This window comes from Podarcis muralis, chromosome 16, assembly GCF_964188315.1.
Source record: "Podarcis muralis chromosome 16, rPodMur119.hap1.1, whole genome shotgun sequence".
Taxonomy (NCBI): Eukaryota; Metazoa; Chordata; class Lepidosauria; order Squamata; family Lacertidae; genus Podarcis; species Podarcis muralis.
Window position 1 is genome coordinate 33057139 of NC_135670.1, and position 17999 is coordinate 33075137.

A 17999-nucleotide genomic window follows, 5' to 3' on the forward strand; every position below is an offset into this window, starting at 1 on the left:
CATGAGAACATTATATATATAAAAGAAATCACGTGGCAAATGTCTGTGTGCTGAATGTTCACACTCTTGCTCCTTCCAAGATGAACAAAATTCACAAGAGTACGAATGCTTTTTGCAGGCTGCTTCCCCATTCCAGCTTAAATGCATGCAATTCTTTGGGTCAGTATCGCATCTCGTCAGACACCAGCCAGGACCATTTCCCATTATCTCGAAAGCAAACATACGGAGGCACTTCTGGAGCCTGGAGAGGTTTTTTTAAAAAATGGTTATTTCCTCCTTCTATTTCTCGTTCTGATTCATGCGAGCTATATTCAGCTTTGCAACCCAGCCTGTTTGATGCCCTCTCTCAACAGAGGATATTCCAGGAATTCACAAGAAGCAATTATAATTGCTTGGTGGGTTCTTTTGTTTCAAACAAGAATAGAATAAAAGGGAAGGAGGAGCCTCCATGAAGGGTGGTGTAAGAGATAAGTTGTGCAAGCAGCATAAATCTAAATGAGTTTGCATATCCATCCACATAACCTATTTTATTATCAAAGCCTCTTGGGTGCAGAGAGTTCCATTTGTGAGTGGATGAAAGATGTGGGATCCCTAATCAGGTAGATTTAAACATGAACATGGGGGTTGGGATGAAGGTCTTTTGAACTCTGCCCATTCATAAGAACATACGAAACCCACATGCCAAGTCAAACCATTGGGCCCATCTCACTCAATATTGTCTACCCTGACTGCCAGCAGTTCTCCAGGATTTCAGACTAGGGTGTCTCATAGTCCTACCTGGAGATGCTGGATATCAAACCTGGGACCTTCCATATGCAAGGCGTGTGATCTACCATGGAACGATGGCCCTCCCCCTAACAGGAAGCTGCCTTGGTCCATCAAGACCAGCCTTTCTCAAACTTGGGTTTCCAAATGTTGTTGGACAATGTTACCAGAACAAGGGAGGCCTGTTGTTGTTTAGTCGTTTAGTCGTGTCCGACTCTTCGTGACCCCATGGACCAGAGCACTCCAGGCACTCCTGTCTTCCACTGCCTCCCGCAGTTTGGTCAGGCTTATGTCTATGCCCCCTCTGAGGTACTCAACTAAATGGTTACTAGGTTCCTCTGTCAGAGCAAAGGAAAAAAGGATAAGGCAGACAGGCAAACAAAAAGCAAAGCGAGTTGTTAAGCTTTGATTGTCTCTTTACTGGGCACAACTAAGGTTCAGTCTCCCTGCAAGTGAAGAAAAAGGAACGCTGGGGAAAGGTATGCACAGTCTTTTAAAGATGCACATTTATGTGTGCAGAAGTGGGACATCCCCTGCCTTGCAAACATCAGGGTCATGATGGAGAAATGTCAGAAATACATCAGATTCCAAGTGGGGATACAATGGGTCAGACAGGTCAAGGTGTGTCACATTCCATGAGTATTAGAGAATTTGCATAGTTCCAGACAGAGTTTTATATAAAGCATTGGAACTGATAACTGATTTCAGGATTTACACTGATATTGATATTGAATTCCCATGTGTTGTTGGACTACTACTCCCAACACCCCTGACTGCTGCCCCTGCTGACTATGGATGATGGGAGTTGTAGTCCAGCAACATCTGGGAACCCAAGATTGAGAAAGGCTGATCTAGGCTATTGGTTCATCTAGCCCAGTATTGTTGACTGTAGACTCTGGCGGGCTGTGGTTCTGTGTGTTTTCCCAGCCCTACCTTGAGACACCAGGGGAAAAGAAGTCCTCACCGGCAGCAGTTCTCCAAAAACAAATAAGTAGGTTTCTGCCAAACCAGAAATAGGATGCTTAGTTTTGACAAACTGTTGAGCGACACCTGAAGGAGATAAATGGGGAAAGGGAAGGGAGAAGAGTGGGATGTTCTGTTTCAGGGGCCAATAAATAGCTGACTGAAACCCTGAAGAGGAATTGTCCATCCCTTCTGAATGCAATACACTTCTTGCTCTGTGCCTACAATTTGCATATTCGGTTTGAAGAAAACCCAAAGCAGAAGTCTCCTTAGGCTATTGGAAATGTGCTACCAGGGAAGATTAAACCCAGTACCATGTAGTGGAAATATAAGACATCCTATCTCAAGCTCGCAGGTATGGTCCAAAGCTAACCTTTCAGAGCCACAATGCTATGAATTGCAAACAGTATTGCTCAAAGCTATAATCCTGCACTGGGGTGACTGTGTGCAGCAGGGGGTTGCTTGATCTTCCTGCAACTCTGTTAAGAGTCAAGCTTTGCCAAGTTGATTGGGCTAATTAGCAGCTGCACGGTTCAGGTAATGCAACAACACTCATGTTTCTACCACCACCATCATCAGGTTTGTTTATTGACATCAAAAGGACAATATTTATATTGGGAGTTAACAGCAGAAATTGCTCTCCCCACTGGCACAGTGTCCTCAGCTAGCCCAACATCTGATACATTATCAAACAGTCCTGATAAATCAGTGCCCAGAGTTGCCAGCCAATTGATTCAGCGGAATCTGAAGTGAATTTTCAGACCCCTTCCCAAGGCAAAATGCGCCATTTTCCAGGAAGTTAATGGTGGCACCCATCGCCCAATGGCTGCTCCACGTGTAGCTTCCACCTCTTCTGAGTGAAGAACAACATTAAGGCAACTGCACTTGTTTTATTTATTATTTGTTTTATTATGCAGTTTCTATGCTGCTTTTCACTCCGGAGAGTACCAGAGTGATTTAAAGCAAAACAATACATCACAGATCTAGAAAACAGATCTGTAAAGACAAGGCAGAGAAATATCAGTTTTCAATTACAGCAACCAGGGTACTAAAAACCAGTAGTAGTGTCCAGATTATGGGAAGTAATAGTACCACATACATCAGTCTTGCCTATTATTATTATTATTATTATTATTATTATTATTATTATTACTATTACTATTACTATTTCATTTCTATACCACTTGCATTGCAAAATGGCTTCTAAACCATTTGCAAGTATAAAATCAATTATAAGGTATCCACATATAATTAAAATGCACAATACAACAAAAACATCCTTAATGAAAATATGCAGTAGAACAGGTCCATTAAAGGTATGACTATTAAAACAATTAAAAGAGCAATTGAAACAATTAGATCATAAAGTTCAGAGGAATGTTTGCCTATTCAGATGCCTCTTCAAGAATCAGCTCCAACCACAATGTTCATCTGTATGCATAAAGGCTTCCAGGACGCTATTGAACCCCACATGATCTGGTTGGAAGCCAGTGAATGAACAGCTGCACATGCATAGGCATGCTTTTTCAGACATTTTGTCAGAATTCACAATGCTGAACTAGGTGAACCAATTGTCTGAATTCAGTATAAGGCAATTTCCTATGATCCCAAACAAAAAGCAGAAACAAAGGCTCTTAAGTTTTGAGTATGCCAGGACGTCCGCAGTAGTATTTTCTTTAAATCTCTCCTGCTGGTTTGTTTGGTTTTTTAGCTTTAAAAATGAAAAAAAATACTGTACTGCCACTGTTTCATGGCCTTTATTGTTCTCTGCTCTGAGACTTCTGAACTGGGGAGTGCACTGTCCATATTTAAAACAAATCAAATACCCTGCACGACAGAAGACATTTTGCCCCAGGAAAGAAAAGCCAACTGGGGATCAGATCAATGGTTCAGATCTCTCTGCCCACTGTTTTATATAGTAAAAGCTTCCTTTCCAGGCCTTATTGATCATAACTCATGGTGGATTCTTGTAACCCATCATCAACCAATCTATATATTTGCCCTGAATGGAGGACAGCAGATGGGGCAAAGCAGGGGAGAAACATCAATGGCTACAGACATCGCATCATTGAGCACATCTGTGCCCACTGCTAAGCAACACTCACTTTGTCCGACAAGAAAAGCATTCTCCACCCTATGGCAGTCATATTTTCTTTCTCTCTCCACCAAAGCCAGGTGTCTGCTGAGAATTTATCTTCAGTAAACAACAATTTTGTCTCTTGCATTTATAGACGAGTCGGACCATTTCCTTTTACACAGTGCTTTAGTGCTTTTTTCAGTTTCAACATATTGCATAACCATCCATCTTGGGAGGGAAATAAATCTGCCTTATATAATATTTGAAGAAGTACGTGGACATGAACTGCAGCAAACAGAATTAAAATAGGCAGGATATTTATAAAATCAGCTATGGTCCTTAATTTGTAAATAAGAAATAATCCACATGCTATTGTCTTAATGAAGAAAGGGTAATGAAGGCTCAATGTGCCTGTACTGACTTCTCCATGTCAACAGCTGCTACAGGCAGCTGTGCTTGAAGAGGCTCCTTGTAGTTACTACCTCACTTTCTGCTTCTAGTAAGGACACATATATGAACACACACTTAAAAAAAGAAAAAAACTATTCCCTTGTAGCAGTTCCTAGCTTTTCCTTGCTACAGTAAAGAAAGACATTACTGTACCTAGCTATGTATTGTTATGAGTTATGGGGTAGGGGGTATGGCCAAAACCCTCCTAACACCTGGGCCCCTTTCTCAGTATTGGAACAGCCAGGACAGCTTCCTGTTGAGGTAATCGATCATTAAGGGAACATAGGAATGGGCTCTGTGCAAGATGACAAATGGGTGCAGCCGCCTCCCCCAACTCATGGGTAGTTGCAAAGACAAAGCCAGAGTTGAAAGCAGAGAGTTGGAGTGATGTGAGCTAGAAACAGAGCAGCAAGCTGGGAACTGAGAGAGACAGAGCAATGTTTGATTTCTGTTTGAATCCAAGGCTGTAGCTGTGGGGGAAAGCAAAGCCCTCTTGTGGTGTTAATGCTGTGAACCCCTCCATCATAGGCTCAGGTATATATGTGTGTGTTTTCTTGATTTGATTGTTTTATCTTTTTGTAAGCCATGTGGAGTTGTTGTTGTTGTTGTTGTTGTTTGTTTTGTTTTGTTTTGTTTTTTTACAATCAGGCAGTATATAAATTTTATGAAATAATAAATAAGATGACTGAGCCCTTTTGTAGCAGCAGCACCAGGTACAGCCTGATTATTAACATCACCTGTGCTGCAAGATGACTTAAAGGGGGCCAGTCTTCTCCAGTAATCTGCTTCTGCAATTGTGGGTAGGGCCATGGGCTGGGTGGCAGCTGCACCCCCCCCCCAAGTAAATAAATAAAAATACTTAACTAAAAGTAGAAATTGCGGAAAGATTTTGACAGATTTTTCCCAAGCACTTGGAGTCAAAAGAAAGTAATTCTAAACAACTGTTGTTGAGACATTTCATTCCAAAATCTGCTAGACAGAGCCAAACAGAGGATGATGACAGTTGGGTGTCCTAACCCCCTCCCCAACATAAATCCTGGCTACACCCATGGGGTAGGGCACTGGTCCTGGAGGCTCATTTGATAAGAGTGCTTCTGGGGCTGTTCCTATGTTCCCTGCCCCTTCACATTCCAAATTCTTACCCCCATCAGGCAGTGATCTGACTTCTGATCCCTGGCACTAGCAAGCTCTCCATTTAAACTTGGATCAGCTCCTCTGAAGTTTGTAACGGAACCCGGAGCGTGGCCAATGCACTGACATTTATTTATTTTTTGACATTTTTCTTTCAGCTTATTAAAACGAACCCATTTCTTTCTGCACCCCGATGCTCATTCCTTTTGTGCAGAAATTCTGGACCTACGTCTGTCCAGATTTATGTCCCCACCACCACCACCACCTCCAATATGTCTTTCGTTAATCAAATGCAAATTTGCGGAGCTGGTGATTTAGAATGCAACTGCTAGGGGATGGCAATGGGGAAATAAATATCGTTTAGCAAAATAAATTTGAAAAAGCAGTGTAGCATTTTGTTCGGCCATTTGTGAAATAGTTTTTCTTTGTCACCAAAGATGTGAAGGATGCAGGGGGAGATGGGGGTGGCTGGTCACAGTGCAGAACTTGCTGGTAAATGAGATGTGTGTTTCTGGCAGGGGGAGAGTTTGGGACCTGGTGAAATGCTATGTTGGCTGCAGTGTGTAGGTGTGTTGTGCAAACACTCCCTGCGCTCCTCCCTAGGCTGGAAGGGGGCTAGTTTAACCTCCGGTTTTCTGCTAAAACTGAATGATGCATGTCAAAAACGTGTGTCACCAACATGAAAAGTTTGGAAAGCTGTGGGTTTGATGTCTGCCGCTTCCATGAACTCATTATTGTTGTGAGATTTGGTAGGTGAACTGAGAGTTTGTATGGACCCTGAGTAAGAAACCAGAGGCTGAGGGGGAGTGTGTGTCAGAAGGAAAATGAATTGACATTGATTTATAAATATTAGTACCTTTGTATTAGTGTAACAGGGGATGCGGGTGGCGCTGTGGGTTAAAGCCTCAGCGCCTAGGACTTGCCGATCGAAAGGTCGCCGGTTTGAATCCCCGCGGCGGGGTGCGCTCCTGTCGCTCGGTCCCAGCGCCTGCCAACCTAGCAGTTCGAAAGCACCTCCGGGTGCAAGTAGATAAATAGGGACCGCTTACTGGCGGGAAGGTAAACGGTGTTCCGTGTGCTGCGCTGGCTCACCAGATGCAGCTTGTCACGCTGGCCACGTGACCCGGAAGTGTCTGCAGACAGCGCTGGCCCCCGGCCTCTTGAGTGAGATGGGCGCACAACCCTAGAGTCTGGCAAGACTGGCCCGTAAATACCTTTACCTATTAGTGTAACATGTTTATATGTAACTGTGTGTCTTTATAATATTTTGTTTAAGTTGCCTGCTGTTGCTTCAGTTTTCTGTACACCGCTTAAAGACATTTTAAAGATATTAAGAGGTATAGAAATTAAACAAGTTGTTGTTATTTCTAACTCGGGTGGGCCTGACAGATCCTGGTGGATCAGAAATGGGTTGTATCCACAGTTAGTCAGGAAATACTACAAGTTATTGTTATGCACAGACTCTCTTTGGACGCTTTGAAATGTCCTCTTTCTGTATGAAATTATTTTTCAAAATGATTTTTTTCAGCTGATCATACTTCTGCTTGCCTGTCAAAATGTGCCCATTGATGTGCCAAATTACCCATTCAGACTCCTCACCCTTACTATGTAACCAGCATTACAAATGTTAAATAAAAAAAAAAGTTAAACAGAAAAAGAAAGCTTTTGCAGCTCTGCCATTCCACATTGTGCTCTGCTGTAGCTGAAGGGTGCTACTGCCATGTTCAGGGCTGTCTTACCCATAGGTGCTAGGGGTGTGGGGCACCCAGGCGTCAGGCTCTCAAGGGCACCAGGCCGAGAGTCTGGGGCCCGAGAGTTGAGTCTGGGGAAGAGCCTGTCCATCAGTCGGAGCACCACAGAGGTCTCTTCTGCTATGGGTAGCTCTGTGTTGTGAGTTCAGGGGCGACCAAGCCAGCGAGACGCTGAGGCAGCAGGCCGGCTCCGCTCTCCTCTGCGCCTGGGACTGGGCAACCTGGGGGGGGCGCCGGGTGGATCTTTGCACCCCAGCACCGCATATGCTTAAGACAGCCCTGGCCATGTTCAGTATGAAGAGCAAGTCTGTCCAAGAAGGGGGAAATGTGCCTGAGGATTTACTCCACTAATAACTTGTTTGCCCAATTTATGAGGACTTAAGAGCAGTCTTGTTCAAAGATTTAAATCACTCAGCTGACGGATCGATTGAACACTTGATTAACTTCTTATTAGGAGACAGTTTCCCCTTACATTTCTGAAATGGTGACCTGTTTTGCCTTTAGAGCAGACATTTGAAGGATACAATTTCAGCATACACTCTGCCACTGTTCTGAGTGCCAGTTTGAAAGGTCTGTGGGGCTCTATTTGGTCCTCCTGACTTGGCTTCCCACAGTTGGCAAGAGCATGAAAGGATGCATCCCGAGGATGCTCCAGTTATGTGCCCACAACCTGTTCTGCAGAACACAACCAGGAAACATTGTGTGGAGTGTGGATTTGAACCCAGCTTGCAAAAGACTATCCCTCTTAACTACTATCATCACACTGGCTCTCATTTCATATTCTGTGAGACAGGGCTAGGGAACACTTTTCAGCTCCTGGGAGCCACTCGCGACCACTAGCCAAGGGTGAAAGCAGGCAAAGCAATGAGTTTTTCCTTTGTAGACCAGGTTAGTTCCTACACACATTGAGAAACTCCTCTCTATCCTCCATCCAGACAAGCAAGATTTACAGGCAACCTCCGTTTTAAGCACAACCGATATGTGTGCCATCACGCACACAGGACCAAACCCAGAAGTGACCCGGAAATGTCATAAAAGACATCACTCAAAGGGGTGGGGACAGAGCTTTCAATTGCATGCGATTTCACGCAAGGGCACTATGACCCAGAACACAAACCCTCCCCCACCCAGGGGCTTCTCGGTGGTGGCACCCGCCATGTGGACTGCCCTCCCACCAGATGTCAAGGAAATAAACAACTATCTGACTCTTAGAAGACACCTGAAGGCAGCCCTGTTTAGGGAAGTTTTTAATGTTTGATGTTTTATTCTGTTTTTAATCTGTTGGGAGCCACCCAGAGTGGCTGGGGAAACCCAGCTGGATGGGCAGGGTATAAATATGTTGTTGTTGTTGTTGTTGTTGTTGTTGTTGTTGTTGTTGTTGTTGTTGTTATCATCATCATCATCATCATCAGGCTTGCCTGTATTATCAGAGTTCAACTGCACAATCCAGCCAGGCAAAATCACTTGAGGTGCAAAGGAGAACCAATGAGGCATGTATTCTGGTGAGAAGGGATATTGGTGGGAATCAGATATGAACTGGGGTGGTTGCCAAGGGCCTGGAGCCCCACATTTGAAACCCTTGCTGAGATTCCACTGCCTTCACCACGCCGCTTCGCCAGCTCCCGTCTTGCCGCCTTAGTTCATTCCTCCCTCCCTTTGTTCTTTGCATCGTCACAGGTCTGGCAGTGTGGCGGAAGCATGGAGGTGCTGCCTTGCTCCAGAGTCGCCCACATCGAGCGCACCAAGAAACCTTACAACAACGACATTGACTACTATGCAAAGCGCAACGCACTGCGTGCTGCTGAAGTCTGGATGGACGACTTCAAGTCGCATGTTTACATGGCGTGGAACATACCAATGACGGTAAGGGCAGGCTGAGAAGGCTCTCAAAGAGAATTGCAGAGTTGTTGACGGTTGTTGGTACACACACACACACAACCTGGAAGTTGTAGTTTGATGAGGGACCTGAGAATATTCAGTCTTCTCTGCACAACATCCTTGCATCTGTTGCCCTTTAATTGCCATAGCCGCTGCCCCCTTGTTGAGGATCACTTGGGCCATGTTGAACTAGAACTAGCTCCCTTTTTTTTTTTTTTTATAAAAATTTTTATTGGTTTTACAGTATTTTTTAAGACAAAACAAACATATAAAAAGACATACAAACGTGTATAATTTCGTAACCTTTTTTTCCTAAACCTTATTTCACAGACTCCCCCATACCTCCCCTTTCTGCATCCCAATGTCCAAAGTTTTTTAGCAACTTCTAAATATTTCTGTCAAGCCTCTGTCCTTTTAATCTTTCCTCCAGTCTAATCTTATATCACTGTCACCCTTTCTTTCTCATAACCTCAACATTCTAGCATTCATCAAGTTTATAATAGTCCTTAAGATAAGTTTTAAATTTCTTCCACTCTTCTTCCGCTGTCTCCTTCCCCTGATCGCGGATTCTGCCAGTCATCTCAGCCAGTGTCATATAGTCCATCACTTTCATTTGCCACTCTTCCAGGGTGGGTAGATCTTGTGTCTTCCAGTACTTTGCGATGAGTATTCTTGCTGCTGTCGTAGCATACATAAAGAAAATTCTATCTTTCTTTGACACCAATTGGCCGACAATGCCCAAAAGAAAGGCCTCTGATTTTTTAGGAAAAGTACATTTAAGTACCTTTTTCATTTCATTATATATCATATCCCAGAAAGCCTTAATCTTCGGGCACGTCCACCAAAGGTGGTAGAAGGTACCTTCAGTTTCTTTACATTTCCAACACTTATTGTCAGGCAAATGATAAATTTTTGCTAGCTTGACTGGGGTCATATACCACCTATAGATCATTTTCATAATATTTTCCTTTAAAGCATTACAGGCCGTAAATTTTATACCTATATTCCACAACCATTCCCAGTCAGCAAACATTATGTTATGACCGATGTCCTGTGCCCACTTAATCATAGCCGATTTAACTGTTTCATCTTGCGTATTCCATTTCAGCAGCAAATTGTACATTCTTGACAAGTTCTTAGTATTGGGTTCTAACAATTCAGTTTCTAATTTTGATTTCTCCACCTGGAAGCCAACTTTCCTATCTTGTTTATAAACCTCCATTATTTGATAATAATGGAGCCAATCACGTACTTTAAGTTTCATTTTCTCATGACTCTGTAATTTCAATTTGTCTCCATCTTGTTCCAAAATTTCCCAATACTTTGGCCATTTGGCCTCCATATTGGGCTTTTTGAGTGCCTTGGCCTCCAAGGGTGACAACCATCTAGGGGTTTTATTTTCTAACAAATCTTTATATCTTAACCAAACATTGTACAGTGCTTTTCTGACAATATGATTCTTAAAGGCCCTATGCAGCTTAATTTTGTCATACCATAGATATGCATGCCAACCAAATGCATTATTGAAACCCTCCAAGTCCAAAATGTCTGTATTCTCGAGGAGCATCCAGTCTTTCAGCCAGCAGAACGCTGCTGCTTCATAATACAGTTTTAGGTCCGGCAGGGCAAATCCCCCTCTTTCTTTAGCATCTGTCAGGATTTTAAATTTAATTCTGGGCTTTTTGCCCTGCCAGACAAATTTCGATATGTCTTTCTGCCACCTCTTAAAACAATCCATCTTGTCGAGGATTTGCAAAGTTTGAAATAAAAATAACATTTTAGGCAATACATTCATCTTGATAACTGCAATTCGGCCTAACATTGATAATTTCAAATTTGACCATATTTCTAAGTCTTTTTTAATTTCTGACCAACATTTTTCATAATTGTCCTTATACAAGTTCAAATTTTTAGATGTCAAGTGAACCCCTAGGTATTTCACCTTCTTAACCACTGTCAAACCTGTCTCTTCTTGAAATTCCTCCTTCTCCTTAACTGTTAAATTTTTTTCTATGACTTTAGTTTTTTGTTTGTTCAGTTTAAATCCAGCTACCTGGCCAAATTGTTGAATTATCTCCAACACCCTTTTCGCACTAGAGTTTGGCTCCTGTAAGGTCAATACTAAGTCATCTGCAAAAGCTCTTAACTTGTACTGTTTATCTCCGACCTGTACACCTTCAACCTGCTGGTCATTTCTAATCATATTTAGCAACACCTCCAGAACCGAAATAAAGAGCAATGGGGAAATTGGGCACCCCTGTCGTGTTCCTTTTTCTATCTTAAGTTCATCAGTTATCACATTATTTACAATCAGCTTCGCTTTTTGTTCAGAGTATATCGCACCCATACCATTCTCAAATCCTTGGCCTACCCCCATCCCATGAAGATTCTTTTTCATAAAGCTCCAAGAAATATTGTCAAATGCTTTCTCCGCGTCCACAAAAATCAACACTGCTTTGGTGTTTATATTCACCTCTAGCAATTCCAAAATGTCTATTATATTTCTTACATTGTCTGATAAATGCCTTTTTGGGAGAAAGCCTGCTTGGTCCTTATGAATCATCTCCATCAACACTCTCTTAAATCTTTTTGCCAAAATGTCTGCAAAGATTTTATAATCCACATTAAGTAGTGATATTGGGCGGTAGTTCTTGAGTTGAGTCTTTTCAGTCTCTGTCTTTGGTATGAGTGAAATATACGCTTCCTTCCACGATTCTGGTGCCTTTTTCCCCTCTAGGATCTCGTTACAGACTTCCTTTAACGGTTGAACCAACCATTCCTTCAAAGATTTATAATATCTGGAAGTCAGTCCATCTGGCCCTGGAGATTTGCCCAATTGCATGTCCTGAATGGCACCCTCTATCTCTTGTTCTGTTATTCTCTGGTTTAAATCCACCTTACTTTGATGAGAGATTTTTTGTAATCCATATTTATTAAGAAATTTGTCCATATCTTCTTCATTTTGTGGTCCTTGAGAATAAAGTTTTTTAAAGTAGCTCAGGAAACAGTTTCTAATCTCATTAGGTTTAGATATGTTCTTTCCATCCACTTCAAGGCTTGTAACTGTATTTAGTTTCTGCCTTTTCTTCAATTGCCATGCCAGAAGTTTGCCACATTTATCTGCCGATTCGAAGGTTTTTTGTTTCATTTGTTTTATCTTCCATTCAATCTCCTGATTCATCAATTCCATATATTGTGTTTGGTATAACTTGATCTCTCTCAGAATCTCCTGGGACTTTGGTTTTGATCTTAATTTCTTCTCTCCTTCTTTTATCTTTTCCAAAATCTTTTCCTTCTTCTCATTCTGCTTTCTCTTTTTTATTGAGTTTTGTTGAATCAGAAATCCTCGCATCACAGCTTTACTTGCGTCCCAGATCACTCTTTTTTCCACATCAGCCTTTAGATTTATTTCAAAATAGTCCTTTAAGGTTTTCTGGGCCTTCATGTGGATCTCCTTGTCTCGAAACAGGGTGTCATTCATCCTCCATCTAAATTGACCAGTTGTTGTAAGTTTCATTTCCATCTTCACGGCGTTATGGTCGGAGCAGGTTTTTGGGCAGATTTCTACCCTCCTAATCTTTGGAGCCATCCCACTAGTGATCCAGATTTGATCAATTCTGGTCCAGGTCGTCGTCGCATGTGAGAAAAAAGTTCCCTCTCTCTCAAGAGGGTTCCTTGTTCTCCATATGTCTATTGGGTCCATATTTTCCGTCATCTCAAAGAAGGTCTTCGGAAGTCTCCCTTCCTTGGAAATTGTCAGTCTTTGTGCCTTGTCCATATTTGTGGAGACTACCCCATTCATGTCTCCCATGATTATCATATTGTAATCCAAATGGTCCGTCAGAGTTTCATGAAGTTTCTTGAAGAATTCCGCCTTGCCTTCATTTGGTGCATAGATTCCAACTATTAAGAATTTTTCTCCTTGTACTTGTATTTCAACTGCCAAATATCTTCCTTGCTCGTCTTTGAACATCATTTTTGGGACCCATTTCTCTTTTACATAAATCACAACTCCTCTTTTCTTAACTTTGTCCGATGAAATGAATTCTTGTCCCAATCTTTTATTTATGAGTAATTTCCTGTGTGCTCTGGTTACATGAGTTTCTTGTAAACAAATCACGTCCAATTGTTCTCTTTTCAAAATGTGAAACACTTGGCGTCTCTTCAAAGGCATGTTAAGCCCATTACAATTCCAGCTAAGGAATTGCAGGGCCATCTTATTGTTGTTTCTGTGTCACTCCTCCAACCGCTCCAAGTTGTTGCTCTTCCTCTGATGGTGCTGGGTTAAGTCCAAACGATAGATTAAGAATGTCTAGTGCTCTCCTTTGTTCTGCAATTGGGTCCACCGTTCCTTTCTGTAAGTCCTCTTGGTTTCTCTCCAAGAATCTTTCTTTGTCTTGTATTGTCTTTATTTTCACCTTCTTTCCCTTATAGTCAAAAGACAGTCCTTGTGGGAACTCCCACCTAAAGAGGATGTTGTTCTTCTTCAGCAAGTAAACCAAGTCCTTATAGAAGGTTCTCAACTCCAAAATATGTTTAGGGATGTCCTTAAAGATCTGTATGGGTGAATTTTCAATTTGCAAGGCCTTTTGGTAATGTAATTTTAATATTTTGTCTCTTTCTTCCTTCGATCTGAGAGTAATCAAGCAGTCCCTCGGGGTCTTTCTATTCTGTCTTCGGCCCAGTCTAAATGCTGTTGTAATCTTAAATTCTTCCTCCTCCAAGTCTTCCCAAAAATCAGCAAACTCTTGTGTTAAGAACTCCGCTAAATTGTCTCCTTCACTCTCGGGAATTAATCTTAATTTCAAATTCCTTTCCTTCCTCTGTAATTCCCACAAAGCCAAGGTTGCATCATGTTCATAGACTTTTTTAGCAATCAGTTCCAAGTTCTCTTGGGTCTCTCCAGCAATAGTTCTGGCTTCCTCTGCGATCTTACGTGTTGCAGAATTTTCTTGAACCAGCCTATTTATAGATTCTGTGTTCAAATCCAATCTTGCTGTTAATTCTGTTAATTTTTGTGAATTTTCTGTACTCTGCTTTGTCAGGGTCTCCAAAGACTGGTTTATCTTAAGTAGCGCTTGTGTCACTGACTCCATAGAGGCAACTGTCACCTTTTCTTGTCCTGTTGTTCCTGTAGGAGTTGCACCAGTAATTGAGCCTCTTTTCTTTTGTTGCTGTTGCTGGTACTGTTGTTGCTTAGCTTTAGCTCTTGTGGTTATCTCTTCCGCTGGGCCACTCATGTCCCAAGGTCGTTCCCAGACAAACAATCCCCTGATGGAAAATTCCACTATCCCAGGCTATTACAGCCGTTATTTTGACCCTCTAGGGGGAGCAAACCAAAATGTCCAAATGTGGAGACAAAGAAGTTAAAGAAAAGAATATCAGGAGACTTGTAAATATCTGTTACAGCACTTTCCAATAGATACTATTTCAGCATACTCCAAAATACTGTAGCAACAGAGTCCAAAAACTTTGTATCATACAAAGCTTCAACTATGTAACTTTCCCAGAAGTTTAAAAGCAGTTCAGTGTACTAATGTCTTTTTGGCAGTCCGCTTCAGGGCATTAAAACAGCAGAAGGCTTTTTCCTTTTTTAGATAAAACATGCAATTCTTAGTGTCCCTTTTTCCTCCCCTCTGCCCTGCTTGCTAGAGGGGAGATCCAAGTCCAATGTCAGGTTAAATCGTCAAGAAATATCTCATACGGATGCAGCTCTAAGTTTCCGTTGCTTTAGCTGTCATGCAGTCGGGGGAAGGCAGACTTCCTTAATTTTTACCTTCCCCGTTTTCAGCCAAATTTTCTTTTAAGAATTTCCAGATTAGCATTCAGTCTTACTTACGGAGTATTTCAGTTTCAGATTGACAGGAAGGAATCGGCGCTCTCCGTCAATGGCGACGCGGCTTCACCCTGCGGGCTGGGTAACGACTCTCAGCACCGCGCTCTCCCGATGCCGTTCCGGAGCCTTTAAAAAGGCTCTTTCTGCAGTAAGGGGGAGCGCTTCTGGTGCCCACCGAGTCTCCTTGTTCACAGGCTTCAGCGCCTGTGATTTTAGGGGTCCCCCGCTTGCCGTAGCGGGTCAGACCCGAACTCGCAGAGCAGTCCTCCTCCGAAGCTCGGAAAGAGGACCGCCATTAACGCTGGCGCCGACCGGAAGTCTAGAACTAGCTCCTTTTAAACATGAACTTTCCAAGCTCTGGTTGCGTGTTGAGTCCCACAATTGCCACCCCAAAAAATTCACACTTCACACATCAATTTTTGTTTAGGTTTTTGGCATAATTTTGGCCACAACTTTATTCAAATACAAAAATGTGAGTGGTTGCTTAGGCATTGGTTATGACTATCTGTCCATGCCCTCAGGGACAGAGCTGGCATTCCAGACACCAACGGAAGCAAGAGTGGGAAACAAGTATTGGGTGAGAAAGTGAAGTCGGGCATCAATCTCCCACTACTCACCCTCATGTTCCTGTGGGGCTTGCACGGCCCAAGTTCAACTCCATGAACAAGGACAAAATAATGGCAAGCCCCTGGATTCCTTTAACGGAATTCCCATCGCATCATTTGGAGGGGTAGGCACTTACCCCTCCAAGCACCAATTTAACCAATGCCTAACCGCCAACCTTACAAGTTGTGACGATTTGCTACGTAGTAGGCAAAAACCAAATGGCACCAGCCAATCAGCCAGATGGCAAAATTCCTACTAGGCCCCCGCACCAAGGCGGACGACCCCATGACAGGCAATAGCAAGGTCAAGCGAGCAAAACAAAAAACCACCCTAAAAAAGGGCGGGAGGGCGGGTGATCCGATGCAAAACGGCCAAGAGGAAGTCCAACGTCTGGCCCCCTATATTTATAGACTCTAACCCCTCCTCTGAATTGGCAACATTCGAAACTCCCCAGCAACCCAATCTTAACCCTTTAGAAGGCTTGGGTTTTCTTTCAAATCTGCCTAGTCATGGCAGGGTGGCATGTTTCCCCAACCGCAACACGTGCTCTCTGGTTAGGGAGAACACGCTTTCCCACGTTGCTGGACTGCAGCCTCCCTGATCATTGGCCTTGCTGGCTGGGGCTGATTGGTGTACAGTCCAAGGAAACCTGCAGCAGTGTGGAACATTTGGTGTATCTGGCGTGTCAGGTAAAATGTGAAGTGGCTCTTATGCAGTGGTGAAGAAAAGGAACTCTGCACATGCTCAGAATGCCATCCCCCCATTTAGGGTGTGATGATTTACCATACTCTCCTTCCCCGGGAGAAGAGGAGAGATGGTTTAGCCAGAATGCGGTTGAGCATGTGGGCAGTTTTGCTCAATAGGCAGAGACTGAAGCTAGCTCTGCCCCGCACTCTTCCCTCTTCTTCTGTTGGCACCCACCACCCTTCCCTTTGCAGTGTGGGCATGGCTAGTGGCCCTTTCTTTGGGGACTGAGTAGGAGTCTTTGAGGGAGTCATTGGTTGGCTCTGGGTCTCCTCTTTTTTGTCTTCTCCACACTGTTGGGTGTCACCTGTGTGACTGGAGGGCCATTGCGTGGTGAGTCCCCCCCCCCAGTGGAAATAATGACACATGACACAATGCAGGTTAATGGGCTAAATGAGGCCACAACTTTATTGGTTACAGGTGATGAGCAGTATTGGCTTAGGCATTGGTTCTAACAGGCTATATCCAACTTCAGCCCATCCGCTTGAAGTCCAGGAAGGGTTAACCACCAGTAGGGGGAGTCCTGCTGATGCACAACAACTAGGAACTCCCCCGGGGTCACCAATAGGGGGCGTGCCTTAGGCCCTCACCTCCCTAGGCTTCAGACAGGGCCACGCGCCCCCGGAATCCTTTATCAGACTACCCTTTAATATGCAGGGCAGGTGATGGCGCTACCTCCCCTCTTCCATCCACAGAACAATACCAACTCCTAACCGCCAATACCAAGAAAGTTGTGATGATTTGCTATGAGGTAGGCAAAAACCAAGTGGCTGGTGCCAATTTGCCAAGTGGAAAAATTCCTACCAGGCCCCTCAACGGCAACCAACCAAGGTCCATAGCAAGGTCAAAGAAACGAAAAACTTATAGGGCGGGAGGGTGGGAAAGCAGGAAGAGCTGGCAGGTGGGGAAAGAGGGAGATCCCCGGCCGCGTCCTGCCTTAAATTGGGCAGGCCACGCCCCCAGATCCAGCTGATTGGCTGGCCAGGGGACGACGTGGCCAGGAATCCCCCCAATCACGCAGGGCCGCTGCGTGCATGGTGGGGCCGTGAAGCCCGCAACTCCACCTCCTCAGAAGGGCGGAAGTGGCTTTCCTTAATCTGGCTCAATTGACATTTTGTCCAGGCAGGTGAACAGGTTTAAGTAAGGCCTGTGTTAATATATGAGGCAATTTGGGTTGGGTTGGCCATGCACATTGGGGTGAAGGTTGGGCAATGGAGCCACACTGTGCATGTCTGAGTCATACCAATGGCAGGAATCTAAACAAATCTTGCTATTTACAGTGTGTGTCTGTAAACTTGCCCAGTACAGTGGTGGCTTGCAAGACGAAATTAATTTGTTCCGCGAGTTTTGTCGCCTTGCGATTTTTTTCGTCTTGCGAAGCACGGTGTCGGGAAAGTTTTGGAAAAGCTTCAAAAATCACCAAAGTCTTTAAAAACCTCAAAAAAAGGCTACCACACCGCATTCTATGAGTTGCTCCTCGAAGTCAAGTCGCAACTGTATTAACGGTGTTAAGAAAAAGGAAACAAACTTGCAAGACGTTTCCGTCTTGCGAAGCAAGCCCATAGGGAAAATCGTCTTGCGAAGCAGCTCAAAAAACAAAAAACCCTTTCGTCTAGCGAGTTTTGTGTCTTACGAGGCATTCGTCTTGCGAGGTACCACTGTAGATGGGACAGATTGAATTCCTATTCCCTTTATTGCTATTCCCCTGCCCAGGTGTGTATTATTTGGTTAATTTGTCAATCCCCATGTCTGTTATCTTTTAATAAACATAATCTGTTTACCCATAACATTTTTTTAT

General features: G+C 43.5%; 1 protein-coding gene across 2 annotated transcripts in view; it reads left to right on the plus strand.

Moving 5' to 3' along the window:
• Positions 1–17999, plus strand: part of GALNT9 (polypeptide N-acetylgalactosaminyltransferase 9) — a 197562-nt gene that overhangs the window by 157200 nt on the left and 22363 nt on the right. For both annotated transcript variants that reach the window (XM_028710651.2, XM_028710652.2), the window contains one exon: positions 8815–9000. In XM_028710651.2, the coding sequence (XP_028566484.1) occupies positions 8815–9000 (186 nt within the window). The remainder of the gene's footprint in view (positions 1–8814; positions 9001–17999) is intronic.